This window comes from Brachycentrus maculatus, unplaced genomic scaffold, assembly GCF_059751285.1.
Source record: "Brachycentrus maculatus isolate JH-2025_06_01 unplaced genomic scaffold, ASM5975128v1 h1tg000234l, whole genome shotgun sequence".
NCBI classification, from domain to species: domain Eukaryota; kingdom Metazoa; phylum Arthropoda; class Insecta; order Trichoptera; family Brachycentridae; genus Brachycentrus; species Brachycentrus maculatus.
The window spans coordinates 402695-429276 of record NW_028280985.1 but is presented as its reverse complement, the minus strand read 5'-3'; the positions used below and the strand labels follow the sequence as shown (position 1 = coordinate 429276).

At 31.2% G+C, this 26582-nt stretch overlaps 1 protein-coding gene across 2 annotated transcripts in view; it reads right to left on the bottom strand.

Annotated features, from left to right (window-relative positions):
* The window catches only part of LOC148306649 (clavesin-1-like), a 39823-nt gene extending 13954 nt beyond the window's left edge, over nt 1-25869 (bottom strand). The window contains exons 1-2 of one of the 2 annotated variants that reach the window (XM_088264622.1): nt 25587-25869; nt 4732-4917 (exon numbers count right to left, since the gene is read on the bottom strand). In XM_088264622.1, the coding sequence (XP_088120748.1) occupies nt 4732-4915 (184 nt within the window). In that variant the 5' untranslated portion in view covers nt 4916-4917; nt 25587-25869. Of the gene's footprint in view, nt 1-4731; nt 4918-13331; nt 13362-25586 lie in introns of those variants that run through there. The other variant, XM_088264624.1, reaches the window with a different exon arrangement.
* Between the last annotated feature and the right edge of the window lie 713 nt (nt 25870-26582).

The window sequence follows — 26582 nt, the reverse complement described above, 5'->3', positions numbered from 1 at the left end:
CGCTTAAAATATCGTTTTTGTATTAAAAATAAGATTTTATCCGATATAAATATGTAAGTATTTGTGTTTTTTATTACTTACACAAATATTTCAATTTCATAATATTTCTGTGAGTCTAAGCGGCTCATTATTAGGAATAGGTATCAAATTGTGGTAGAGTGGGTTCGAACCGAGAAACTCTTACTTAACAGTCCGCGACACTAACCACGGGACCACAACCCGACACAAAAATTTTGAGTTTGAGAGAGACATTTTTATAATTGTTTGAGTTGAAAAAATACATATATATACTTATATATATATACATATTTTTTTTAATATGCCAATACAATATTGTTTCTCGATAAAAAATGTGCGTGGAGGCACGTCTGGCCCCTAGTGCGGCCGATCGTTTACTGAATTGTGTGTTTGCGAGTAGTCCCTTAATATTTTACTTCATAAACGCTGAAATTTGTTTGTGAAAATCGTCTTTATTGTTCACTAAGAAAAAAATGTTTCTGGCAACCGGAAAATATTATTTATATAAATAAGGCTTTTTCATTTTCACCCCTCATTACCTGAAAATATACACTTTTTAAATAGTAAATATTTCAATCGAAAAAGAAAATACGTTTTTTCAAATTGTCATAAAGCTAGGATTCAATATCTTATATTAGTCAAGATTTATCACATAGCTCATTTATTTGTCTTATTCGTCTTGTCATACATTCTAAATAAAATACCCCTAAATCTGATAGATCTTTGCCTCATAAATTTTTGTCACCTTTTTAAATTTTTCTTTTTTGTGTCTATTGTATTATTTTTTAAGGACCTATCTTATTAATTTATTATTAACTACCACATCCTACTATCATTTTTAAGACATAAAAATCCTTGTATATACATACATTGTTAGGGAGAATTGTCTAAAGCAACTAATAAATATTTATAAAAATAAAATAAAAAATAAAGGAAAATAATTGTTTACTAATATAGACTCTTTATGTAAAGGATTCGATAAAATAACAGTAAATGAATAATTGCGAAGCTACATTTTTATTATGTTTGCTGGACGATAAAATGGTTTCATTGCTGATATTAGATTTTCCAAGTACAGCAAAAACGATAAAACTAAATTATACAGTATTGAAACACCGATCCAATCACATTTATCAACACCATCAGCTTTATTAATCGCCGACTTTTAGCATCCGAGATAACTATGTTATTATCAGATCGTTGGATATACATATATAGACCTATGTAAATAAATCACCGCAATGATGACTTATTTTTTGCTAATTAAAGTCTTCATATTAATGTGTCGGGTTGGTCCCGTGGTTAGTGTCGCGGACTCTTGAATCAGTGTTTCTGCGTTTGAACCCACTCTACCACAATTTAATGCCTATATTTTAAAAATGAGCCGCTTAGGCTTACAGGAATAGAAGGAAAATGAAGTATTTTTGATAAACAATAAAAACACAAATAATACTCATAATTTTTTTTTTTATTAAAAATACATATTTTATTCTATATATTATTACTACTTCTACCGTCACGCCATTTCACTGCAGGGGTAGACAGAGAGGATGGAAAGCCATACTTATCTGTCCCGATAAACAATCTTATCTTCAATTCTCCTTTTTAATTAGTGCTATCATTTCACCTTGAGAGATGAAAATATCAAACAAATAATTCTTCCAAAGACTTTTTTATAATTAAGGATATTTTTTTATGTCGATTAAAATTCATTCAATTACTTTACAATACTTTGAGGAGTAATTTCCAATGTGTAAGTAAGTTCGAAATCCATATTGACCTGCCCGAAACTAGTTTAAAAACTTCAGCTTTGAGTTAAGGCCATACTCGCAAAATCAAGCTTCCGTCAAAGCATATAGCCGGTCGTCGGTCAAGCTGAATTTTTTTAGAATACATATTGGATTTTTGTTGTTTTTTGAAAATTATAATTCATTAAAAGAATTTTTTACGATCCTTAATTTTCAATGAATTTTCTTTTCAAAAGCACATATTTATTTCGAAGAAAAACTTATTTTTTCAATACAAAAACGGTGTTTAAAAAAAACGATTACTTCAAATGTTACCTGAGTTTAAAGAAAATTAAGTTGCTATTTAACGAATACTAGGCCTTAAGTTGACTGAATAGTTTTTAAATTATGGCGGTAAATGAGAAAAGCCAACCTTTCACCATTCATCAGCCGCGTTCATCCGTGAATCTGAAGGTTCGTGGATCATTCGCATTCATCCGTGAATCACCTTTAACGTTGGCTCCATTACTCGTTGTACCTTATTGTGCAGAGACATCGTTGTAACGAGAAAAATAATTTACATGAATTCGTGGGCTCTGAGAAATCTCACGACCCGTTTCATCAATGCCAAATGATTTCTGAGCGGAACGGCATCATTAAATGACAATAAAGTATTTATTTTATTTTCCTAATTATTTTGTTAATGATGGAATCAACTAAACTAACTAACCACTATGCCGCTTTCAGCAGGGGTAGGCAGAAATAATAGAACGCCACACCAATCTGTCTTTGCAAACAATCTTCGCACCTACCGCATTCATGTATCTCCTCATTTCGCTCACTCCTTTCAACAACGTCATATATAAAAAAAAAAATTCAGGAGATCGTTTAAAAATAGAATACAATGCATTAAAAATAAATATCAAGCCACTTATTGAACTTTTTACTGTGATCTTTTTAGGTAAAACCTGAATGTTGTTTCTCCATTTGAAAAATATTTAGCATATTTAAAAAAATAATTAAACAATACCTTTTCTTCAAAATGCAAAAAAAAACACTTTGTGCCCTGTAACGGGTAAATATTAAGTTAAAAATATGCCGCTTTTGCTGGGATATAGTACAATTTCTAGGCATTCCGAAAACATGCACAGGTGAAAATTGACGATTTTTGATATATGACGTTGAATGGAATGAGCGATATATGATATATCCGCCGATTTTTTCGACTCTTGACCACTACATTTCCAACTACATTCACCTCATATTTTTTCATTTTCTTTCTTCACTCATTCGATTCACATGGCCAAAACATCTCAACACACCTTTCTTAATTGTATCGATAATGCTTATCTCAGCCTTGCATTCCTTCCTTATGTCACCGTGCACCAATGGCACCAAGGTAGAATGAAAATAAATATTTCTATATATTATCAACGTTTCTCATTGTTTATAATATGTAAATGTTGAGAAGATAAATATTAACTTTTTATTATTTGGCACACATCTGCAAAGGTATACAATATTTGCGTGGGTACTTTTAAGTTGTATCCTAACAAATAGTGTAAACTAGGATCGTACATCCTGGATGCTAAAAACAGTTAATAAAGATAAACCCATCGTAAACAATAACGACCTTGTTTGAAATATCGGCGAAAATATTTATTTTAAAAATCAATAATGAAACTAAGAGTGATATTTTGTTAAAATACCATTACAAAGTAAAATGAAAACAACTTTTTTTACCCTTTGCTTATCAAAATCCTATATATTGGCTTTCGGTACTCTAGCGAGAAATACCGGATCCGTCGGATCAGATCAGATGTATTTTGGACAATAAGTTAGGGATTCCTTCCGAGCTGTGCAAAAAAAATCGTTTGTTTTTTCAATAAGTTGGACAATAGAAATTTATAATTATTGATAATTTACATCGTTTAATTTAATATTACAAAAATTGAAGTTACAAAAATACTTAAAAGAGAAACGAGAAAAACAAGGCACATTAAACCAATTTTGTTTCCGCGAAAAGTTAGTACTTTAGTGATAATAAATATACATTTTTTGTATCAAGGTTTTTTAAAAAAAAAGCAATAAATTGGTACGTCTATTTTATATTTTTCTATTTTTAAAAAGGAATGATTCGCAAAGCCTATACTTTTAGAGGCTTCTCTGCAGGTACGATAGTAAGAATAGGGAAGGTAAATGTGAAAAATACATCAACTACACTTAGACCAAGTGAAAATAAATCTTTCTTCAATCAATATTGCAATAGACGAGATTCGAACACGTGACGCCAGTTTCGCAATCGCAGCGTCTACCTAACTACGCCACGGCGCCTGTCAAATAAATTACAAATTTAATACATATATCGTAGTCGTACAGGAGAAAGTGACCAACTACCAAAACGTAAAATACTCAGGAGGGCCATTTAACTCACTTTTGCTTGGCAAAAAAATAAAAATCAATGCAGTTAGTCATTTTTAACGAGTCAATATATTATACTTCCAAATTTAAAATCCTTTGGGATGTTTTTCAGGGCAATTATTAAGCTAGTAAGATATCAAATAGTCAATGATCACGTTTTTGTAAAACAATGCACTTAGTCACTATCTCCTGTATGACTACGATATAATAAATATACAAATACAAATATAATACAAATATGTCCACCTCTACAGTTTAATGGTCAGCACGCTCGGCCAACGTTCTGGAGGTCCCGGGTCCGATTCCCAGAGGAGGGTCAAATAAAAAGTAGTGATTTTTTCACTCTAATATTTATTCAATATTAACCTGGACTGGTACTGAAGCGGAGGGCTGATCTCCTTTCCTTCATGTGTTACCATCGAGATAACATTGCGTTTATATGATGCAGTGTCCTATGCATCATCGGGGTGCGGATAAGGGTTTGAAGATGATATTTTATGAATATTTTTAAATTTGTTAATTACACGCACCCCTACACAATTTGTTTCAACACCGGATGTATTACCTGTCCTGCACTTCTTGATGGCAGGGTGCTTGGCGATCCAGTCCCGCAGCTGCGCCAGCGCCTGCTCCCTGACGGAGTCGTCCTCGCGCAGCTCCTCCAGCGCCGCGGCGCGCACGTCCTCCTCCATGCGCAGCTCACCGTCGCTCACGGCCACCGCGCAAGGAGTCGCCACTTCGGTAGACATGTCTGCGCAAAAAGACAACACCTTCCTCAATAAAAACAATCCTTTTATATTCTTTTTTGACATCTCATCAAAGATGAAGAAGAATATGGAAGTTTGGGCATTTACGGGGCTGACGACCGTCATAGGCTGGTTTAAGTGATCACTTTACAATTGAAAGTGAAAATTAGTAAAAAATCTGAAAAAATCCGTGCTCAAATAACCTGAAATTATCGGCAATTTTTTTTTAAATATTATAAATATTACAAGGGCCTTGAGATCAAGGAATCATGATATCTGATTGCAGTTTTAAAAGTAAATTTATGTCACACGCATGATTTGATTAAATTATTACCGGAAATGAAATGAGGAACTTGGCGGCCATCCCAACCACTGGCACTGTAATCGTCGTTACGTGTACGAATATTACGAGGCAATCCCATCGCAAATATATTCAAGAGGCCATTGTCACACCGTGAAGGATCGTGTTCTGCTATGGGACCCGAAGCAGTGCAGGATAATTTGTATTCCGCTCGTGGCAAGAGAGACAATTGCCCGAACTAACTACGTCATGGATTCGCCGAACAGATTTACAATGTAACGACAGCAATTTTGTTTTCACAAAATGAAGTCCAAGCCAAGGGCCTCTGACTTTAAAAAAAATACAAGACACAAACCACGGGACAACAACCCGACCCAAAATTATTTGGTTTAAACAAAAAAAACTCGACGCGATGAACGGAATGGATTTTTACTTAAAAATCACTGTCTATCACTGTCAAACCCTCATCCGCACCCGATGGTGCATAGGGTACTGCATCATATAAACGCAGTGTTATCTTTATCGTTAACACATGAAAGAAAGGTGATCAGCCCTCCGCTTCAGGTACCAGTCCAGGGTTAACTTCAATAAATATTAGAGTGAAAAAAAATTACAATTTTATTATTATTTTATGTTTAAAAAGATTTATAATGCCATCATTAGGATGATGTATATCTATAGACTGAATCTTTTCATGTGAAAAATGGACTATCTCTGATGACTTTCAAGAAATACCTGAAACATTACTATCTCTCATTGAAACCCTAATTGTTCATTATATCATTCTTCGTTGGTTTCTTCCACTTCTCCCCCCCTAAACTTTTCACATGATCCTACTTCCTTTGCTTTCATTGTTTTCCAAAAAAAAATGGTTAATTTAGTACAGAGAATGCCGAACACACGCGTCCCTAAAAGAATTATGACTGGACATCAAGGTGGAAGGAGAAAAGTGAAAAGACCCAGACTGAGGTGGGAGGACCAAGTAAGAAAGGATGCGGCTCAGCTTCTCTAGGTTGCAAGCTGAATTATATGAAATAGAGTAGACCGCTGTGGACAGAAGGGGTTGGAGGCCAATGCATTGCCAACATTGCAATGTTGCGGCTACATATGGGCTTTAGCACCATCGGAAAGACAGAGAAAGTTCATAAATATTTGTTTATTTGTATTGCAATTTATGTATAAGGTTTAATTAAATTTTTGGTTAGTTTCATTAATCTGTTTTTAATTGGTTGGAAAATTTTGCTTCTTAGCAATAAACCCATAAATGTACATATACGTACATTCTGTACAAGATGTTGAAATATATATATATATATATATATATATATATATATATATATATATATATATATATATATATATATATATATATATATATATATATATATATATATATGTTATATATATGTTATGTTTAACGTGATTTCCAACGACAATTAGTAAAATTCAGGAAAAATCCGTGCTAAAACAACCTGAAAATTATCAGCACAGAACGAAGTCGCATGAGTATATTTTTCGTTCAAGAATTCAAAAACCAATAAAAAGAAATATACTGACATAAAATTTACACAATTAAATTCAGATCCTGACACCCAAGTATTCCTCTAAAAAATCTTTAATTGTTATATCTAACTTGTATTATTTTACAATTAAGTTTTTACAATGTGACTGATTTGTAAATTTGAAACCAGCTTACTGACTAGAATGAAATATTGACAAACGCGTACAAAACGTTGTTCTATCTATTATAGTAATTATGATATTAAATATTTATTTGGATCATTAATTTTGAAAGTGGCTGTACATAGTTTTGCGGGTAATATTGTTTGATAACTTCACGGTTGGATTAAATTGACTGGTACAGTGATTCCAAAGTCACGGAGTTCAATTTCGAAATCTAACTACTATATTATAATGAACCGTCTGATGATGTCGTTTACGGCGAAACCCGGTCACTGGTCAAATAAAATTGATGTGGAATAAACTATATAGTTGTTATATACTTTATAATGTGTGAGACTTATAAATAATATTTCGTACATTTTGACATCACATACTTCGGACGGGAAAGGTATTTCTACCCGTTCGGTCGATTGATGCTTAAGGACGGGAAGGGTATTTTTACCTCCTGCGCCGGCCTCATTTCAACGTCAGTAAAGAAAGAACTATTTAATGTTTTTATATGAATATTATGCACCAATCTCTTTGTTATGATCTTAACTATTTGCACATAACTATCAAATCCCGTCGCCAGCGTCCGCAGGCGTAAAAAACTCCTGTCCGAAATGTGTCCATAGATGAAGAGAAATATGATGGGCCAGATATTTATTGCCGTCGGTTTAATTTATTATAAAATTTATAGTATTCACATACAACGTGTGTAGGTGTTTGTTTGTAGTGATAGTGTAACAGTAAGCTGAGGTCAGGCATGAGGTTGAACAATATGTGGGTTTTTTAAAGTGACGAACACTAACCGACTTTTGCGTTCTTTCAAGGTACGAGAGAAGCAAGCTTTTGTTATGCAATTTTAACCTGATCACTTCACACACGTGTAACATTCACCATTCCATCCATGATTGACAACCACACTACTCAAATTTTTTGAACTCGTACAACTTTCATAAAGGTCATGACGCTTAATGTGTGAGTTTACTGGAGCCATCTATGTTTGGATTGAGAACGCTTGTATATAGCAGAAACCCTTTTATATTTATATGTATGCAAGATGATGTGAACGTGTATGTGAACAAGTGAGGACACACTCAAAATGTTATTAATAGTTTGTAATTTATTGTACAATTCTGCTGTAAAAATATTCTTGATAATATGATGTATGTTAATATCTTCATAAAAGCCATGTGCTTTTTCATTGGCAAAATTGAAAGCAGTATTTAAAAAAAATAATTCAGAAATCGATATTGCTATAGCTAAAAATTGTTTGGGTTATGGTAAATACCATAAATACCATTGTTTTACAGAATAAATGAAAACATAGAAAAGGGGAATATCAACCTCAGTCATAAATTATTTACTACTGTATATTGAATATGGTCAAAATGTTGTAATCATTATTGAGATGTTATTGCTAATATGAATATGTGAATTTGAGTGTTGTTTTCACCATTGATGTAAGATAAGATTGCTTGTTTAGGAAAAAAATAATATACCAAGTACTCCAGCGCTGACACCAATACCGCAGATTAAAGAGCACATTTAATAAAATATGTTTATTAACTTAATCCGGCTATTAATTTTATCGTACTGCACTTAGATTGCCAATAGAGTGTACATTACATCACTATTATGGAAATTCATAAAAAAATGACTTTGAACTGGAAACATAAAAGTACTCTGAACCTTTTTTTTAGCGTTGAAATTTTTTTTTTCAATCTTGCATCAACAGTCGTCACTACGAGATAAATTGTAAATATAATCTTCATTATTTATTGAAAAGGGATCCAAAATAAATAACAAAATATATTTTTCAATGATTAAAAAAAACACTTGTTTTTTACCACTTGAGTTTTATTATAGACTACATGTTTCAGAAGTTAAACTTCCATCATTCAGGTCTGTATAATGTTATTATACAGACCTGAATGATGGAAGTTTAACTTTTGAAACATGTAGTCTATAATAAAACTCAAGTGGTAAAAAACAAGTGTTTTCTTTAATCATTGTAACATGTCTTACCACAAAGTTAATGCCGAAACAATAAATAAAGATATTTTTGTTAGTGTTTAGTTATATTTTCTCATTTGCTTCGTTTAAACATGCTTCATACCTTATGTTTTTTAAATGCCTATTTACTATACCCGTTTATTGTTTTATATTTTACATTTTGCTTTGTGTTACTTTAATTTTATTTTTATCTTTTTTACTTTCTTATTTGCTTTTCAGAATTTTTTTATTTTTTACTATTATTTTGACTAAGCTTTTTGAAAAAATATATTGATATTTTACTGTGGTCCACTCATTGCTTTTGTTTTTTCACGTATCTTTACTTTGTTTTAAAAAATTTGTTATAATTGTAGGTGCCTCGTTAACCTTAACCCTAAAACGAGTAATGGAAATCAGTCATCGGGAATATTATATATGTTATTCTTATGTATGTTATATGTTTTAAAATAAATAAAAAATAATCGGGGCTGTCCAAACCAGATATAATCTTGGGCTAATCTAAATAACTAAATACATACATTTAAGGGAAGCAGAAACAAATATTTAAACAAATGCTAACTTTTAAAGAAAAAAATACAGGAATGTCATTGTAAATAAATATTTCGTTAATTTATATGAGATGCCAAAAAATAAAATAGTTGTCTTTGAAATGTATATTGTAAAAGCAAAATTTTTGTATTTGCAGTGGATCAAAAACACGCGCAGGCATTATCGCTTCAGCCTTTTCTGAATTGATTGATTTTTTTTGTACAATAAGTAAGGGTTGACATACAGTCATCACGTAGCTAGATAGTGATAATTTGACGAGTAATGAAGAAACGATAGCCATTTATAACCTTGTTTGTCACCGGCCAAGATGAATAATACAATAAATAACTATTAATGGTCGTTTAACTGTGTGCTATAAACATTAATGACAATGACCAATGTCCATTTCATTGTTTGAGGTGTCGCGAATTTCACAAAAAAGGTCAGACGTTCTCCATTTTCGTGTTCTTAAAACGTTCAGCATGATAAATTATTACTAGGTATTGTTTACAACAATACGTGATGACTGTGTCGTGTAAACTCATTAACAATGTTTACTTGACCATTTACATGCGAAATGAATGTATAATCTACTAGGGTTACTTCATCTTCCAGAAATTCTATCGATATCTTTTTCGGAAGGATACTTCTACTAAGGATTATTCAAGGTTCTCTTTCAGGGGGTGTAATCACGCACCTCTGTTTTCAGATTCTGAGAAGCTTCCTAGACCTTCAGAAGTTTGCCATCGGGATACCATAAACTGCCAATAAGTCTGTCGAATGGCTACGATGAATATTAATTTACACATTTAAAAAGGTGGTATGGACATGTGGAGCGAATGGATAACGAGGGAATGACTAAGAAAGTGTATTCGGCAAATGTGAACGGAAGAACAGAACGAGGACGGACAAAAAAGACTTGGTACGATCACATCAAACAGAACCTAAACTCTGGTGGGGTCAAAAGTCTGCGTAATTGAAGGGCATGTATGACTAGATGTATGAATGTGAGGTGTGAATGAGGCTGAGAGTATATGTCAGGACAGAAGAGTGTGACGAACGCCAAAGCGAATAGAATTATCCTCTCTGCCTGCCCCTTCAGAGAAACGGCGTAATGGTAGCAGTAGTAAAAAAATCTGATTTAGCTTCAATTCTATATTGACTCGGCCAATCTGCTTGAATTGTCAATATTTTCCATTAATTTTACATAAGATCTAATGAAAAAGTAAAGATGCTTTGTATTATATTGCATTGAATATCGAGATTTATTTATCCCGGAAAACAAACCGCTGAAAAACAATCAGCCATTCTGAAAAGCTTTATTTGTAAGTAAAATTAACACGCTTTAAAACGTTTCCTCGCTATTGTGAACTGACTTTATTTTCCGGTCAATTTACACCTCTATGACTCTTTCCTCCATCGAAATGGTATTGAATGAGGTTACATTCAATATATTGGTATTGACCTTCGGTTTCATTTATTATCAAATTTATAATATGCACACACAACGTGTGTGTTTGTAATAATAGTGCAGGAGTAAACTGAGGTCAGACAGGAGGTTAAACAATATGTGGGTTTTTTAAAGCGACGAAGACTAACCGACTTTTGCGTTATTTCAAGGTACGAGAGCAGCAAGCTTTGGTTATGCAATTTTAACCTTCGAAATTTCAGATTAATATTACATTTCATTAATTTTTTTAAACTTATTTTGAAGTCAAGGTGTTAAAATTTTTAGTACAGTATTTCTTTCAGCGTTCGTAACCACGAGTTTTTTATTATTATTTTTAATTTAACAGTTTTTTTACAAACGGAGCTCTCTATTTTATATTCATCGCTCATCTAAAATACCAGTTTCTAGTATAAAATAAATATTTGTGTATATTTGAGTCAAAGATAAATATGGATGTAGAATATTTCAATACATAGTTCTTCCATATTTTATTTTAAGCCAAAATCTATTACATAAAAAACCAAATACTTCAATTACCTCTCTACAGAAAAAAATATGTAATAATTTTCAAAAAATAAATTAAATACCTTTAACAATTAAAATGTAAGTTTGTTTTAAAATCACTATAGTGATTTTAAAACAAAGTTACATTTTAATTATAAAATGGAAAATCACAAAAATAGTGCTTCAAATATAAATTATAAATACCTTTTGTCCAAGTTAATTTTTTTTAAACACAAAAATAATACAAAGAAAAAAATCTTTTACATTTGATATTGGATTAAGCATTTTTAAACATTATTAACAACAAACATTGAGTTTAAATTCCTCACCAAGCACAAGAGCCTAGTCTACTTTTTGGAGAAGGTACAGTGTAACTAGAATAAGATATGTTAAAACCAAAAATCTCTTATAAATGTATTAAATTTTTATATTTATGTAACTATATTTTTAAAAAATTAAAAAAATGTATAAATGGGTGATATTTTGTTGTTCTTTATGGTAATTTTTACTCCGAATCACACAAACGACTTTCGAGGTAGTAAAAATTAGAATTTTTCGAGCAAACATCGTGAAAATACGGTCATTTACACAATAGAAAGTCAAATAAGATGAGAATCGTGAGACATTTATATGTGTACTGTATTTTATTGTTGCGCTATATTTTTATGCGCCGACCGTGAAAGAAAAAAGTATCTCCCACGTGATTTTCAATTACTTTGTTTTATACATTTTATTAATCGGAATCAAGATACACTGAGATGTATACAGCGATATATAGATGTATAGTTTTACCAATGATATACCGGCCATGACCTACTGAAAAATCTTTAAATATATATTTCATATTAAATCACTTGCATATTATTGAAATATTATTAGCTGGAGTCCCGGGTTCGACTCTCAAGGAAGTTCAAAACAAATAAGTTTTTTTTTTTCACTATGGTATTTATTTAATATTACCTTGGACTGGTACATGAAGCGCAGGACTGATCACTTTACCTTCATGTAACTATCAAGACTAACACTAACACTGTTTTTATGACGCAGTGCCCTATGCACCATTGGGTGCCGAGAGTCAATAGTAGTAGTAGTGGTAATCATGCTCTCAAGTTTATGAATATTCTAGCTGACTATATTTTAAAGGATACAAATGATATAAGGGGTGAGACTTAGGATGAAAGATACATATTACATTCGTATGGGAAAGAAAATGAAATCTTAATGTTAGGTGTATACCTGCAAATAAATAACTGAATAACCCGCAAAGCTTCTTCTACTTTTGAAGGCTTTCCTGCAGTTAGAACAAAGTTTTCCGCAATTATTTATTTCATCATATCCATAATAACAGATTACGGAAATATACCATCACTGAGTTTTTCCGTGCCGGGGGCACAATTTATAAAATTATAATGAATGGAAAATTATTATGTGACCAAATACGCTATGGCCGAATGACGCAATCTATTTCGGATCTGCCCACTTCCATTATCCATTTATGAAAAGCCTTTTATATTTAGTTTCTATTTTCAATGACTTTATAAATAGTGGATTAACCTTTAAAAAACTTAACTCTTGTTTATTTTTTGACATCTCAACATAGATGAAGAAGATTATGGAAATCTGGGCATTTACAGGGCTGTCATAAGCTGATTAATTGATCACTTTACACACGTGCAACATTCACCAATTATATCCAAGACTAACACTAACACTGTTTTATACAACGCAGTGCCCTATGCACTATTGGGTGCGGATAAGGGTCAGAAGTAGTAGAATAAAATTATGTACATTCGACACTTCAATTTAAGCATGTATAGTATTAACAGGACGTTTAATATATTTTCTTAATTCGACCAGATTTTTCGTCCGTTATACCCGAAGTTATCCGTTTCGTCAAATAGAGGTCCGTTACATCGAGGTTTTACTGTAATTGAATTGACTCGTATTGTACGTACGGCGAGACAGAAGAGCGTGCGTCGAGTAGTGGTTTGGCAGTGTTGGGTTATGTAAGAAGAAATCAAATTTCAATATGAATATCGTCCGACACATATGACGGTCGTCTCATGACGTAACCGCTTGAAATTCTAATGAGAGGATCCGGTATGCCGTTTGACCGCGGTGCGTGTGCCTTGATTTTGTCATGAGGACAGGCGGTCGAATTCATTTGGCTGTGGTTTTCCTCGTACCCTTCAAAAGTATGTATAAAAAAACACCTTCATTTAACAATTCAATTTCATACACCCACAAAAAAAAATATGACTCAATTGGAATTATCCATTCAAAATGTAGTTACAGATATGGTACGGTAGTTATGTCCGCCTCCATAGTCTATACTCCAACACGCTAACTACTATTAGTTAGCGTGTTGGAGGTCTCCGATTCCATTCCCACGAGGGTCAAAAAAATATTAGTGATTTTTCAGTCAACATAACCTGGAACGTGAAGCGGAAGGCTTCACCTTTCCTTCGCGTATTTAACGATCAAGATAACACTGCTTCTATACGATGCAGTGCCCTGTGCACCATTGGGTGCGGATAAGGGGTGGAAGAAGAAGATCATTTTACGATCTCTCTTTAGTAGTGGATAAGATAGAGGAATGGATTGGTGTGATATCTTATTTGTGATGTGTCTTATTTGTCATACATACCTATTTTGTTCAAAAGAACTTTTATTATTATGCAATAAAGTTGTACAAGCTGTTTTTATTATCTATGGTCAATTTAAAAAGGACTTAGTTTAAAAGATTTTTACGTAAAATGATGATGGAAGTAGGTAGATCTGAAACAGATCGCATCATTCGGCCATGTCATATTTGATTGCATGTCCTAAAAAAATGTCTTTGATAAAGAATTAAAAATAAACATTGTAAAATGTTCTGTCGGCACGGGAAAACCCACTGAGAGCACATTATTGTAGTTCACAATAGGTGTATGATGAAATAAAAATAAATAAATAAATTTATCGGTCATTCCTTTCAACAACGTCATATTTCAAAATCGATAATTTTCAGTTGTGCGTGTTTTCGGAATGCCCAGAAAATGTACTACATCCCAGCAAAAGTGGCATATTTTCAACTTAATATTTACCCGCTACAGCACAGAAAGTGTTGTTTTTGCATTTTGAAGAAAAGGTATTGTTTAATTAAATTTTTTAATATACTAAATATTTTTCAAATGAAGAAACAACATTCAGGTTTTACCTAAAAAGAGCTGTTGCACAGTAAAAAGTTCAATAAGTGGCTTGATATTTATTTTTAATACATTTAATTATATTTTTTAACTTTAAAAACGATCTCCTGAAAAATCAAGTTTTTTTATATATGACGCTGTTGAAAGGAGTGAGCGATATTATGTTCAAGAAGTTAAATAAAGAAATGATCAGTTTCTAAAACGATTCCAGCCCATAAAATCATGCATTAGAAAATTAATGCGCTAACTTATGTGAAGTCACAGATGGTTCAGTCATACGATGATATACATATTATGGGCTTGTAAAAATATGAAAGTAGATTTTTTTACGTAAAATATATGCTTAAGTCACAGTACAAGCGTACACTACAAGTATCGCATTGGGAAAAATCCGCTGAGCAAAATTGCGAATAGGAAAAAGTGCATATTCAAATTTCTACTTTTTCTTTTTACCCTTATCCGCGCTTAATGGTATCACCGTATTACTGTATCAGATCTACGAGGTTTCACTTGTTATTGATTGTGTGAAGACAAGGCTAGATTGTATGGCAAGATTGTATGAAGACAAGACAAGGATCAGTCCTGCTCTGTAAATGCTTTGTTATAGGAGTGGAATATATAATATTTAATAGACTACTTATTGCATAAGTGAAGGAATTCAAAATGAAGAATATTACTGCTTTATGGGGAAAAAATGGAGAAATAGGTGAAAAGAGACATTTGGGGGTGTTTATCCGTACTCACACAAGCTTAAATAACGTACATGTATGTATAATAGGTGGATACATTCTTTAAACCCTTATCCGCACCCCAATGGTGCATAGGGCACTGCATCATATAAACACAGTGTTTTATTGATCGTTAACACATCAGCCCTCCGCTTCAGGTACCAGTCCAGGGAAATATTGAATAAATATTAGAGTGAAAAAAAATCACTTATATTTATTTGATCCCCCCTCTGGGAGTTGAACCCGGAACCTTTAGAACGGCAGACGAGTATGCTGGCCATTACACTACGGAGGCGGACAAATCATTGTGGATACATGGATATGTCATTTTTTAATAATTGATTATTGTTCAATCTTATACTGATATTATTCACCCTATATTAATATTAAAGGCGTTTCAACTTCAGATAAAATATCTTTCGTTTTTATATGAAAGAAGATAAGAGTCGCATCGCAGGGCTTACGACCTGGTAAGTGATCACTTTATACACTTTTGTTACGTTAACCATTCCACCTATCTGCCTATTATCGAACATCCACATTGCATTAATTTTTTGAACTTGTCTATATGTATGCATTGGTCTTGGTTCTTTTCACTTGTGGGTTCAATTCAATAAGTTTGCCATCAATAAAAATCCAGCCAAATACCAGGTCGTAAGCCTTGGGATACGATACTTGGATATCCATGTTTTTTTCATATAAAAAGATAGATGTTCCGAGTTGAATTTCATGTAAAGAAATATATGCATGGATTCAAATGTTGAAATCTAAAATCTTCATTCAGCCATACATATTTTCAAATTTCACAGTATTTAAAAAAAATAGTAACATCGTTCACGGTTTCTTCTTTCGGAAAGCATCGCAATATTTTGAATAGGCGTCCAAAAAGTACTGTTAAAATTAATGACAATTAATTAACATTAGTGAAAGCGAGTAAAAGTCTGATTTGAAGGGAAAACTGATGTCTCGAGGTGGTCTAGATAGGAGATAGACAAAATAATGAGAAAATTATAATACCAAGTCACCATTTCAAGTAAGTGTAGACGGTGTATCCGAGTATGTACATTATTCTTAAAGGTAGTTTCATCATTACAAGTGACTTTCTTCCACTACATCATTATGTACAAATTGTACTTTCATTGTCGACGTTCATAATCGAACATTAATGTAGAAATATCAATGTGTGAGAAATATCATTTGGGATCTTCCAGACAAATGTGCGGCAAAACAATGTAAGATAGAAGCTTTCTCAAATCAACCATAGATGTTGCCATGAACTTCAAATTGGACGTTTAACAAACCGAATTGGAGGTTCATAAATCAAATTGGACGTTATATTGTATTTTATAAAAAAAGTTAGAATTTAAAAAAAAAAATTCAAGTAGTACGCATGATTCAAAGTAGCATTGAAAATCTTAGTCTTAAAAATTGAGTACTCATCGCGCGCCACGCGGGCTTGCCAACTTGACGACTAACGCACTTGCTAGTCTACTGAATAAACGATATTTACACTGACGGTATACGAGTACGAGTATGTAGTTCTAATATGAATATATTTGAAAAATTCTAACGTTTTTATAAAATACAATAAAACGTCCGAATTGTTTTATAAAACTAAAATTTTATTTGTAAGACGACCAATTTGGTTTGTAAAATGTCCAATTTGAAGTGAAAACCTATAGGAACATAAAAAATATTTTCTCAACAAGAAGAAAAAACAGCTTCAAATAATTTGGGATCATACAACGAAATGTTTGGAAGAGGTTGTATGCACAAATAAGGGATTTAAGTATTGAACAAGCGTGTTAAATGATATTCAAAATTAGCATGCAGTTTAACATGACTAGGTTCAAAGCATGGATGCATTTAACATGTGTGTTGCTATTGAGCAATGCACACTGTAATCAACAATCGTGAGCTCCTCAATAGGCTTCGGATTATGGAAGGTATTTGGATGTTGGGCCCACAGTATTGTAATAATATTTCGGCATTGGAAAGCCATCGTTGTATAATACTCAAGAAAGTGCCGGTACCGTTCTGTGTTACAACACTTCTTGTGTGCACTTACATATGTGTACGGGCAAGGTTTTTTTTGTTATAGACATTTGATACATGAGTGTTTTTATAATACACGCGAGAAAAAAAGATTCAGATAATTATTCCAGGAAGAAAAAAACCAATAGAGCGCTGAAAGCAGTAAATAATGTTTTTATAAGATTGATATAAATGTTTATGAAGAAAAAAGGTAGCATATTTTGACGAGGAAAATGACTGTCCGGAGAATTTATTTACAATGCATCCATTTTGAGTCCACAGAAGAGAGCTAAGCGTTTTAAATAACACACTTTTTATTGATATCATTTTATAAAAATAAATTATGTTTGAGAAACTAAATAATCTTCCTTACCCGCGCGTTGATGTTTTTCTTAACAATGCGAAGGAGATCGAAACGTCGTATTTTCATAGATCTTTCTTACGAATGATATATAATTATTATATTGGATCTATAAAAATGTGCAAAAGGTATTATCATGAAAAGTAAAAATTGACGTTCTACTGTTTTAAATTACTTATATTTTTTCGGTTCAAAGTTCTATTATTTTTGTTATTAATTGATTTTTTTAAATTATATTCTTTGTAAATAAAAATAAGACTTCACACTTGCAGAAACATTCTTTCACTGGGTGACTGTCGAATAAAATAAAGAAACATTTTTCATACCGTGTTTCAGGCCCATATTGAATAATTTTAATCATTATTTTGTGAGGATGAGGATTTTTCCTAAACCGCATTAAAATTAAAATAAAATGGAATTGGGAAAATGGGATTTGGAAAAAAGGAAAATGGAAGGTATAATTAACGTAGGAAATAAAGAAAGGACAAATACTTTTGATAAATTTCATTACGAATTTTTTCATGTATGGTTATGTATGGCATCGGCCGGAGATACGGAGTATAAAAAAAGCCTCATACGGTAATTATGGGACATTACAAAGTGCTGAAGTGATACAGATAAGAGTCGAAAATCTGGTTTTGTATTCTTTATATAATGTCCAAAAAATAATTATTAAAAAATAATTATCAGTATGCAGGAAGGAACCTACATAAAAAATATATTTCCACAAAATACTGAAAGAAACCGTCTGGCAAATATGCCGTTTATACAAACCTAAAAATCGCATTAAAAATCAACAGATTTCATAGCCAGTTTACAATTTATCATCTCAAACAAATGGGTCGCAGTTAAATTAAAGCGTTAAATCTGCTCAGTTTGAACATATTTAATTTCTCGGATAACGTTACCTGAATTGTAAATTATAAACCGTAGTTATCAGTTAACCACAGTTAAAGCAATAATTTCTTTGTTCGCTCCGAAATGACCGGGAGAAAGTTTTCACTCGATCAAACATGGCGGCCAATGGCAGCCAGTGGGTGGTTGGTAGCGTCGAATTAATACCATTTTATCGCGCCGAATACGATGAATCATTTCGTTATTATCAAAAGCTTTATTATCTTATCTCTATCGACATGTTGTTGCTTCTCACATGAGATGACAAGCAGATATTGTATCCCGACTAATTTGAGCTAACTTTAATTAAAAAAGGGAAACATGAAAGGTCAGACAAAACAAACCTACAGTATCGCGCATACATTACATTCACAAGTTACTACTACTAGCTAAGGGGTATATATATATATATATATATATATATATATATATATATATATATATATATATATATATATATATATATATATATATATATATATATATATATATATATATATATATATATATATATACATATATACATATATAATAAAACCCTTATCCGCACCCCAATGGTGCATAGGGCACTGCGTCATATAAACGCAGTATTATCTTGATCGTTTACACATGAAGGAAAGGTGATCAGCCCTCCGCTTCAGGTACTAGTCCAGGGTAATATTGAATAAATATTACAGTCGAAAAATCACTTATATTTATTTTACCCCGGTAAAAAAAGGTCCCGGAACTCACTTCATGTTAAGCTTTTTACTAAAAACAATATATATTCAAATATCATTTAAATAGAGATTAAAGCAAATTTTCCTATCATTTTGACGAATTATATACAAAAAGATTGTGATTATGTAAGCGCAAAAATTGTTTCTTCTAATTGATTTTGAAAATCAAAAAACAAAAAAATCCGTTTAAAAATATTCCGGAACGCCGTTCCACCGCGGTAAATGAAAAAAAAAGCCCTGTATATTACCTATATACTCTTAAAGTAGCTACTTGCGTAGGTTAAAACCTATTAGCTTCCTATCACGTCCCAAACATAAAAAAACCCCGAAACATTGCGTCAAAAGCTTCATTTGCATTTTTCTTTGTGCATTTTTGTTATTTGGCGTATGATGTAAATTTCGCATGTATTTTTATATTTTATTTGTTGAAATGAAATGTTTACGTCACTTCTCTATTCAGACATCTGCGTTTGACCAGAAGCTTTCTCAAAACATCTAATCAAATGATTTTGTAAGCGTGTAATAAAATTCTGGTCTTTAGATTTTTTTGATGAAAATATGAAGAGTTTGGACAACTGCCATACGTGTCATAAACCTGTTTTTTGACGGAGACAATAAAAAATAAACATCTTTAAAATATGATATTTTTTAACGCAGCTTATTTTCACACCTTACGAGTATTTTAATGTTAATCATGGACAAGGAATCCAATAATGAAGAAATATTAAATTATACATTTGGTGTTTTTTGTCCCAAAATTATCAAATGAACATTGGCTGTTTTTGTTCTGAAGTTTTCATTTAAATGTGATGCTTTAACAATGTCTTTTACTTTTATTCAGATGGAAAGCGAGTGTTTTTGCCTAGAATTTCCACTCATGAATTACATGAAATTATAGTAACTTTAAGGGTATACAACGCAACACAGAATTAAACCACCGGCCGACCGCCGTTGAGGTAAGTGTCTTTCTTCTCCCATTTTTTTAAATAATGCATTTTGGATATTTTTTGGTTTTTAGAATAAGTATATGTACTTATATAGAATTTTTTAACTCCTAACCTTTCAATAGCTCTTTTCTTCTCAGAACCATACAATTATTTCAAAGAAAAACTTATCTTTTTCAATGCAAAAACGGCATTTTAAGAAATAAATCAATTACTTAAAATGTTACCTGGATTTAGAGAAAATTAAGTTGCGATTAACGAATACTGGGCCTTAAACAAAAAATGTAAATCCGCTCTCGAGCAGATATCGAAAAAATAACAGATGCCATGGAGTAGTTGAGTAGGCGCCTGACTGCAAAACTGGTGTCGCCGGTTTGATTCCCGCCGATTGCAAATAAATACAAGAAATTTCATTGGTATTTGTGAAGATTTTTTATATCAAAAGGGTAAAAAAATTACTATTGCAACGAAAAAGAGGACACAAAAAACAGAGTGACATAACTCGTGAAGTAATCAAATTATAATCATAGTAATGTATAAATGCGATAGGTATTATTAGATTATATTATAGAGTATTTCCGTTAAGAAGTATAATATTGTAGCAGTCGTTTGAAGTTAAGAAAGTTTCAGACTCGTTCTGTTAGGATATGAGTAGGCATTGCATGACAGTTGCGCAACGCAAGCACAACTGTTATGATATATTAAAGCAACGTATACGCTTGTGTATTATAAAACAATATTTATATCTATTATTTTAGAATTATTAAGGCATAAACGCACGTATGCGAGTAGCAAAATGAATGACATTACCAAAATGGCGATTCGCCTTTTACGCTCCAAGTGAGCATGAAATGTGACGAGCAACACCGCCACAGCGAAAAGTGTTCGTAAAAGAAGTGTATATAATTAGTGTGTTGTCGTAAGATCCGTAAATGCCCAGACTTCCATATTCTATTATCTACATCTCAGATGTCAAAAAAATAATAATATAAAAATAACTCTTAATTGGAGATGATCCAGATTTGCGAACAAGTATTTGGACACACTAAAAATGTTGCAAAGTAGTGTATTTAATTTCGTAGTCTGGGATCCAGCAACGATTATCTAGTATTTACTAAAGGTATATAATAGTTTGTGACAAAAAATGGTGTCATCATGTACCCATTTTTTACGTATATTTATTTATTTGATATTTTTTATGATAGTGTTCACGGAATCAAGAATAATCAAAATAAATTGTTTTTATAATTGTCCGAAATATTCTCATCAACATTCCTAGACTAAACTTAAAAGAAAACAAACACATCAAAAAAATATTCGCACGAAAAAACTATATTTTTATAAACACGACATTTTATGTATTTAACGATATAAAGAAACACATGTTTATTAAAAAAAATATTATTAATTGTATTTAATCTATAAAATTGTATGTTTATATATATTTATATATTATTAATTATTATTATTATTAAAACCCTTATCCGCACCCCAATGGTCCATAGGGCACTGTGTATTATAAACGCAGTGTTATCATGATCGTTTTACACATGAAGGAAAGGTGATCAGCCCTCCGCTTCAGGTACCAGTCCATGGTAATATTGAATAAATATTACTGTAAAAAAATTATTTTTATTTATTTTACCCCCCTTGGGAATCGAACCCGGGACCTCCAGAACGGTAGCCGAGCGTACTGACCATTACACTACGGAGGCGGACGCCTTTTTAATTATATTTCTAATTGGTTTGTAGATACCAAATCATTTCACAACTCCGTTATTTATCCATCATTTGATAATGATACTAAATAAATAAAAATTTATATTTTTACATTGATTTTAATTTATGTGTTTAACGATGCAATATGTTTATAATAACTACAGTTGTTAAATATTGCATAAACCACAAAAGTATTTAAATTAATTTATTCATAGTTCATAAATACAGTAAGCGCACGGAGATAATATCAAAACTTCTAGAAAGAGTATAAAATGTCAAAATATTGATAAAGTGCATAAATATGCAAACTTTTGTGTTTTATATTATATTAATTTTATATCACTCCTTACATGAAACTCTCTTCATATTTTACTATGTTAATATTTTTAACTAAATAAAGTAGGGAATAAAAATATTTTATAATTTTTCACATTTCCTCATGAAATTACTCAATTTATTAAATTTATCGGTATTAACTCGCTAATAAATTATTTTAAAATATTTTTTATAACCATTGCGATTTCAATATACGGATATATTTTTAATTTTATATATCGCTCACTACTTTCAAGAAGAACGTCATAAATCAAAAATCGACAATTTTCAGTTGTGCATGTTTTCGGAATGCCAGAAAATGTACTATATCCCAGCAAAAAAGGCATATGTCTAACTTAATATTTACCTGCTACAGGGCAGAAAGTGTTGTATTTGCATTTTGAAGAAAAGATATTGTTTAATATTTTTTTTAAATATACTAAATATTTTTCAAATGGAGAAAAAACCATCACGTTTTACCTAAAAAGATCTGTTGCACAATAAAAAGTTCAACAAGTGGATTGATATTTATTTTCAATACATTGTCTTATATTTTTAAACTTTAAACGCTCTCCCGAAAAATCAAGTTTTTTGATTTATGACGTTCTTGAAATGAGTGAGCGATATACGGTTTACATGAGAGTAAACCAACTACATTAGTAAATAGAAATACTAGAGTAAAAAAGGGTTACAAAGGAAAAGTTTACTACATTTATTGTTTTATTTACGGAGGCGTCAGCACACTCGGCTGCCGTTCTGGAGGTCCCGGGTTCGATTCCCACAGGGAGGGGGTCAAATAAAAACTAGTGATTTTTTCACTCTAATATTTATTCAATATTACCCTGGACTGATCCCTGAAGCGGAGGGCTGATCACCTTTTCTTCATGTGTTAACGATCAAGATAACACTGCGTTTATATGATGCAGTGCCCTATGCACTATTGGGGTGTGGATAAGGGTTTGATTTGATTGTTTTATTTACTAAAATAAACACATTTACGCCAAGATAAAAAAAACTGTATAGAAAATTAGTTGATATAAAAAGAATGCTAATTAGGTATTTAATTTACGGCTTAAAGAATGAGGAGTCGTTTTTCTATAAAGATCGTGAATAAAAATAATTTCACACTCAAATTTATGGGGTCATATAACCAGTTTGTGGGCAGTATTAAAATAAATAATCTTATGTATGTGAAACCAGTAAACTAGTAAAACCACCTCCTATTGATTTAACGTATCTGACGAAAACTATAAGGGAAATGTGATATTTATAAATATTTTAATATTTTCGATTTAATTCTGTTTTTATGAATAGTCTAACAAAATCATTATTGATTAATGCTAATATATGATTACAGCTACATAAAACGTTATATTTTATTATTACGATGACAAATCAATTAGTTGCTTTTGCAATAAATGTATAGATTTTTTGCATTTAATAAGGTCTAAAAATATTTTTATGTCTCCTGCATGGCTTCCTTTTTATTGATCTTATGTCGATAAAAGTAAAATTTGTTTAAATGGTTTTTTACTATCTCATAAACTGCTGAAAATGTTTCTATATAATATTTCCGCCTCCGTAGTGTAATTGTCAGGTCGCTCGGCTACCGTACTGGAGGTCTCGGATTCGATTCTTCTAATATTTATTTAATTTTACTCTGGACTTGTACCTGAAGCGAAGGGCTGATCACCGTTCCATGTGTTGACGATCAAAATAACATTGCATTTATATAATGCAGTGCCCTATGCACCATTGGGTGCGGATAAAGGTTAAAAGAAAAGAAAATAATATGTAGCCACCAAAATGTAAAGTATTTCTGAAATTAACTAACGTAAATTAAAAACGTTTCATGTTTATAAATCTAGCATTCGATAATTGAATAAAATTAAAACATATTTTTTTTTATTTAGGAACCTCAATCATAATTTATAAAATAATAAAAATGTCGACTAGGAAAGAAATATGCAAACTAAATCTCATTGAAACACCATAAAGATTATTTTGTGTTTATTGAGGGTTAAATTCGCAAAAAAATAGATACCTCCCTAAACCTTTTTTTGCTTTTCAAATCAGGTTATTTGGTATATTGTGAACATGGAAATATCTAAGCATAACTAGAAAAACATATCTTTTTAGTAAATTTAAGAAAAAAGTTGTAACAACTATATCCTAGAAACGAGTTGTTACCCTATGAATTATTTTTTTTAAAAACTGAATAGTTTTAGACAAATTCCATATTAAAACGTATAAAACCTGATATTAAACCTTATATATTTTATATTTTCCAGTACTATTAATTTATTGGATATACCAATGTTACCACTCTTTAAAAACAATTTTATCCAATTATTAAGTACCTATTTTTAACATAACAAATAACCTCAAATCCCAAAAAAACAATGTCATTAATAGTCAAATGAATGTCCTGGAAAGGGTAAAAAAAACTATAATTAAATGAGATTTATATTTGCATTTAAAATTGTTGTTTTTTAATTAACTGAAAATTAAAAATTAACTACCCTACTTGGAAGGAAAAAAAATGGAGTAGTGTGGTTGTCAATCATGGTTAAAATGGCGAATGTTGCACGTGTGTAAAAGGATCAGTGTATTAACATAAAATAAGAATAAAAAATATCCGGAACATATTATTTATTTTGAATAAGTACCACTTAATATATTTTTACTTAGTAGTATCGAAATGTAAGTATCAAAACCAACCTATGACAGATCATAAGCCCTGTAAATACCCAGAATTTCATATTGTTCTTCATCTATGTTCAGATGTAAAAATAAAAAATAATGGTTTGTTTTACTTTAACTACATGGGTACCTGATCACTTAACCAGCTTATGACAGGTATTAAGCCTTGTAGATATTCAGACTTCTTCTTCGTCTATGCTGAGATGTCAAAATGTAAAAAAAACAGTTTGTTTTACTTTAACTGCATGGGTAGCCTTGTATTTACTTGAATTTTATTGTAAGTATATGTACATATTTCTTGAAAAAACTGCATAGAATAAAACTATGATTAAAAATATAGAAAGAAATAATTTTTTTGTTTTTTTTTTCTTGAACTTTGTTATTTTTCGTTTATTTACATGCAAATAATTACAATGAAAATGAACCATATCAAAAGCTATTGCGTTTAAAAATAATCGTTAATTAAGAAATTATCAAATTAAAATCAATATTTTACAGAATGCGGTGTGAAAAAGACATATATGCGGTCAAAAACTTGTAATCGTAATTATTTATTGGATAAGTAAACTATATACAAATAAAATTAAAACTAGGTAGGCACTTACCTAAATAATAAAAATCGGTTGAAATTTCACAAAGTACACAAATTTCTTTTGGGAAAGATTTCACTTTTCACGTGTTTCAGCGCCGTCTAACTTTCGAGATCGAACGGCGGATTATTCGAGGTGTACTTTGGGAAGAATGAAAGTACCGTAGAAAGGAAAGGAAGATGGCGATCAACACAAATCGGAGTCAACTATTCGTAAAATATGGCGGTCCCGCCAAAAACGAACCGCACGGAACGAAATACGAGTGGCAACTGCTCACAAATGGAGTTGGAAAACAACTGAATGCGGCACCGATACGAAATTCGAATGTCAGGTGTTGCGTAAACCCCACTGTGCGTCTTATAAGGTTTTTGAGATGTTTTTTGTAGGTAGGTAGGTACTAATTTTAGTACCTACTTTGATACAATTTTCAATACGAAAAAAATATTGTGCAACACTAATACTTTTTTTCCACCTCGTGTAAATTAGTAGAAACATAAGGATTTTAGCATAAGCATAAGATTTAAGTCCAAATTCTGAAAATAATTAGTTGTGCAGTTTATTTTTATGAAATTTGTATATTATTTAGCAGAGATGCACATCTTACTATAAAAGAATAAACCATACACAACGAATATAACTCCCAACGAATATATATATATATATATATATATATATATATATATATATATATATATATATATATATATATATATATATATATATATATATATATATATATATATATATATATATATATATATATATATATATATCTATATATATGTATATATATATACATATATATATATATATATATATATATATATATATATATATATATATATATATATATATATATATATATATGTATATATATATATATATATATATACATATATATAGGAAAATAAATGAAAACTATGCCCAGTCTACAACAGTAGATTTTTAAATTCAAGTTTTACTTTAGTAAACACCATTATTTCTTGAAATCTATTGTCAAACGTGCGGAAT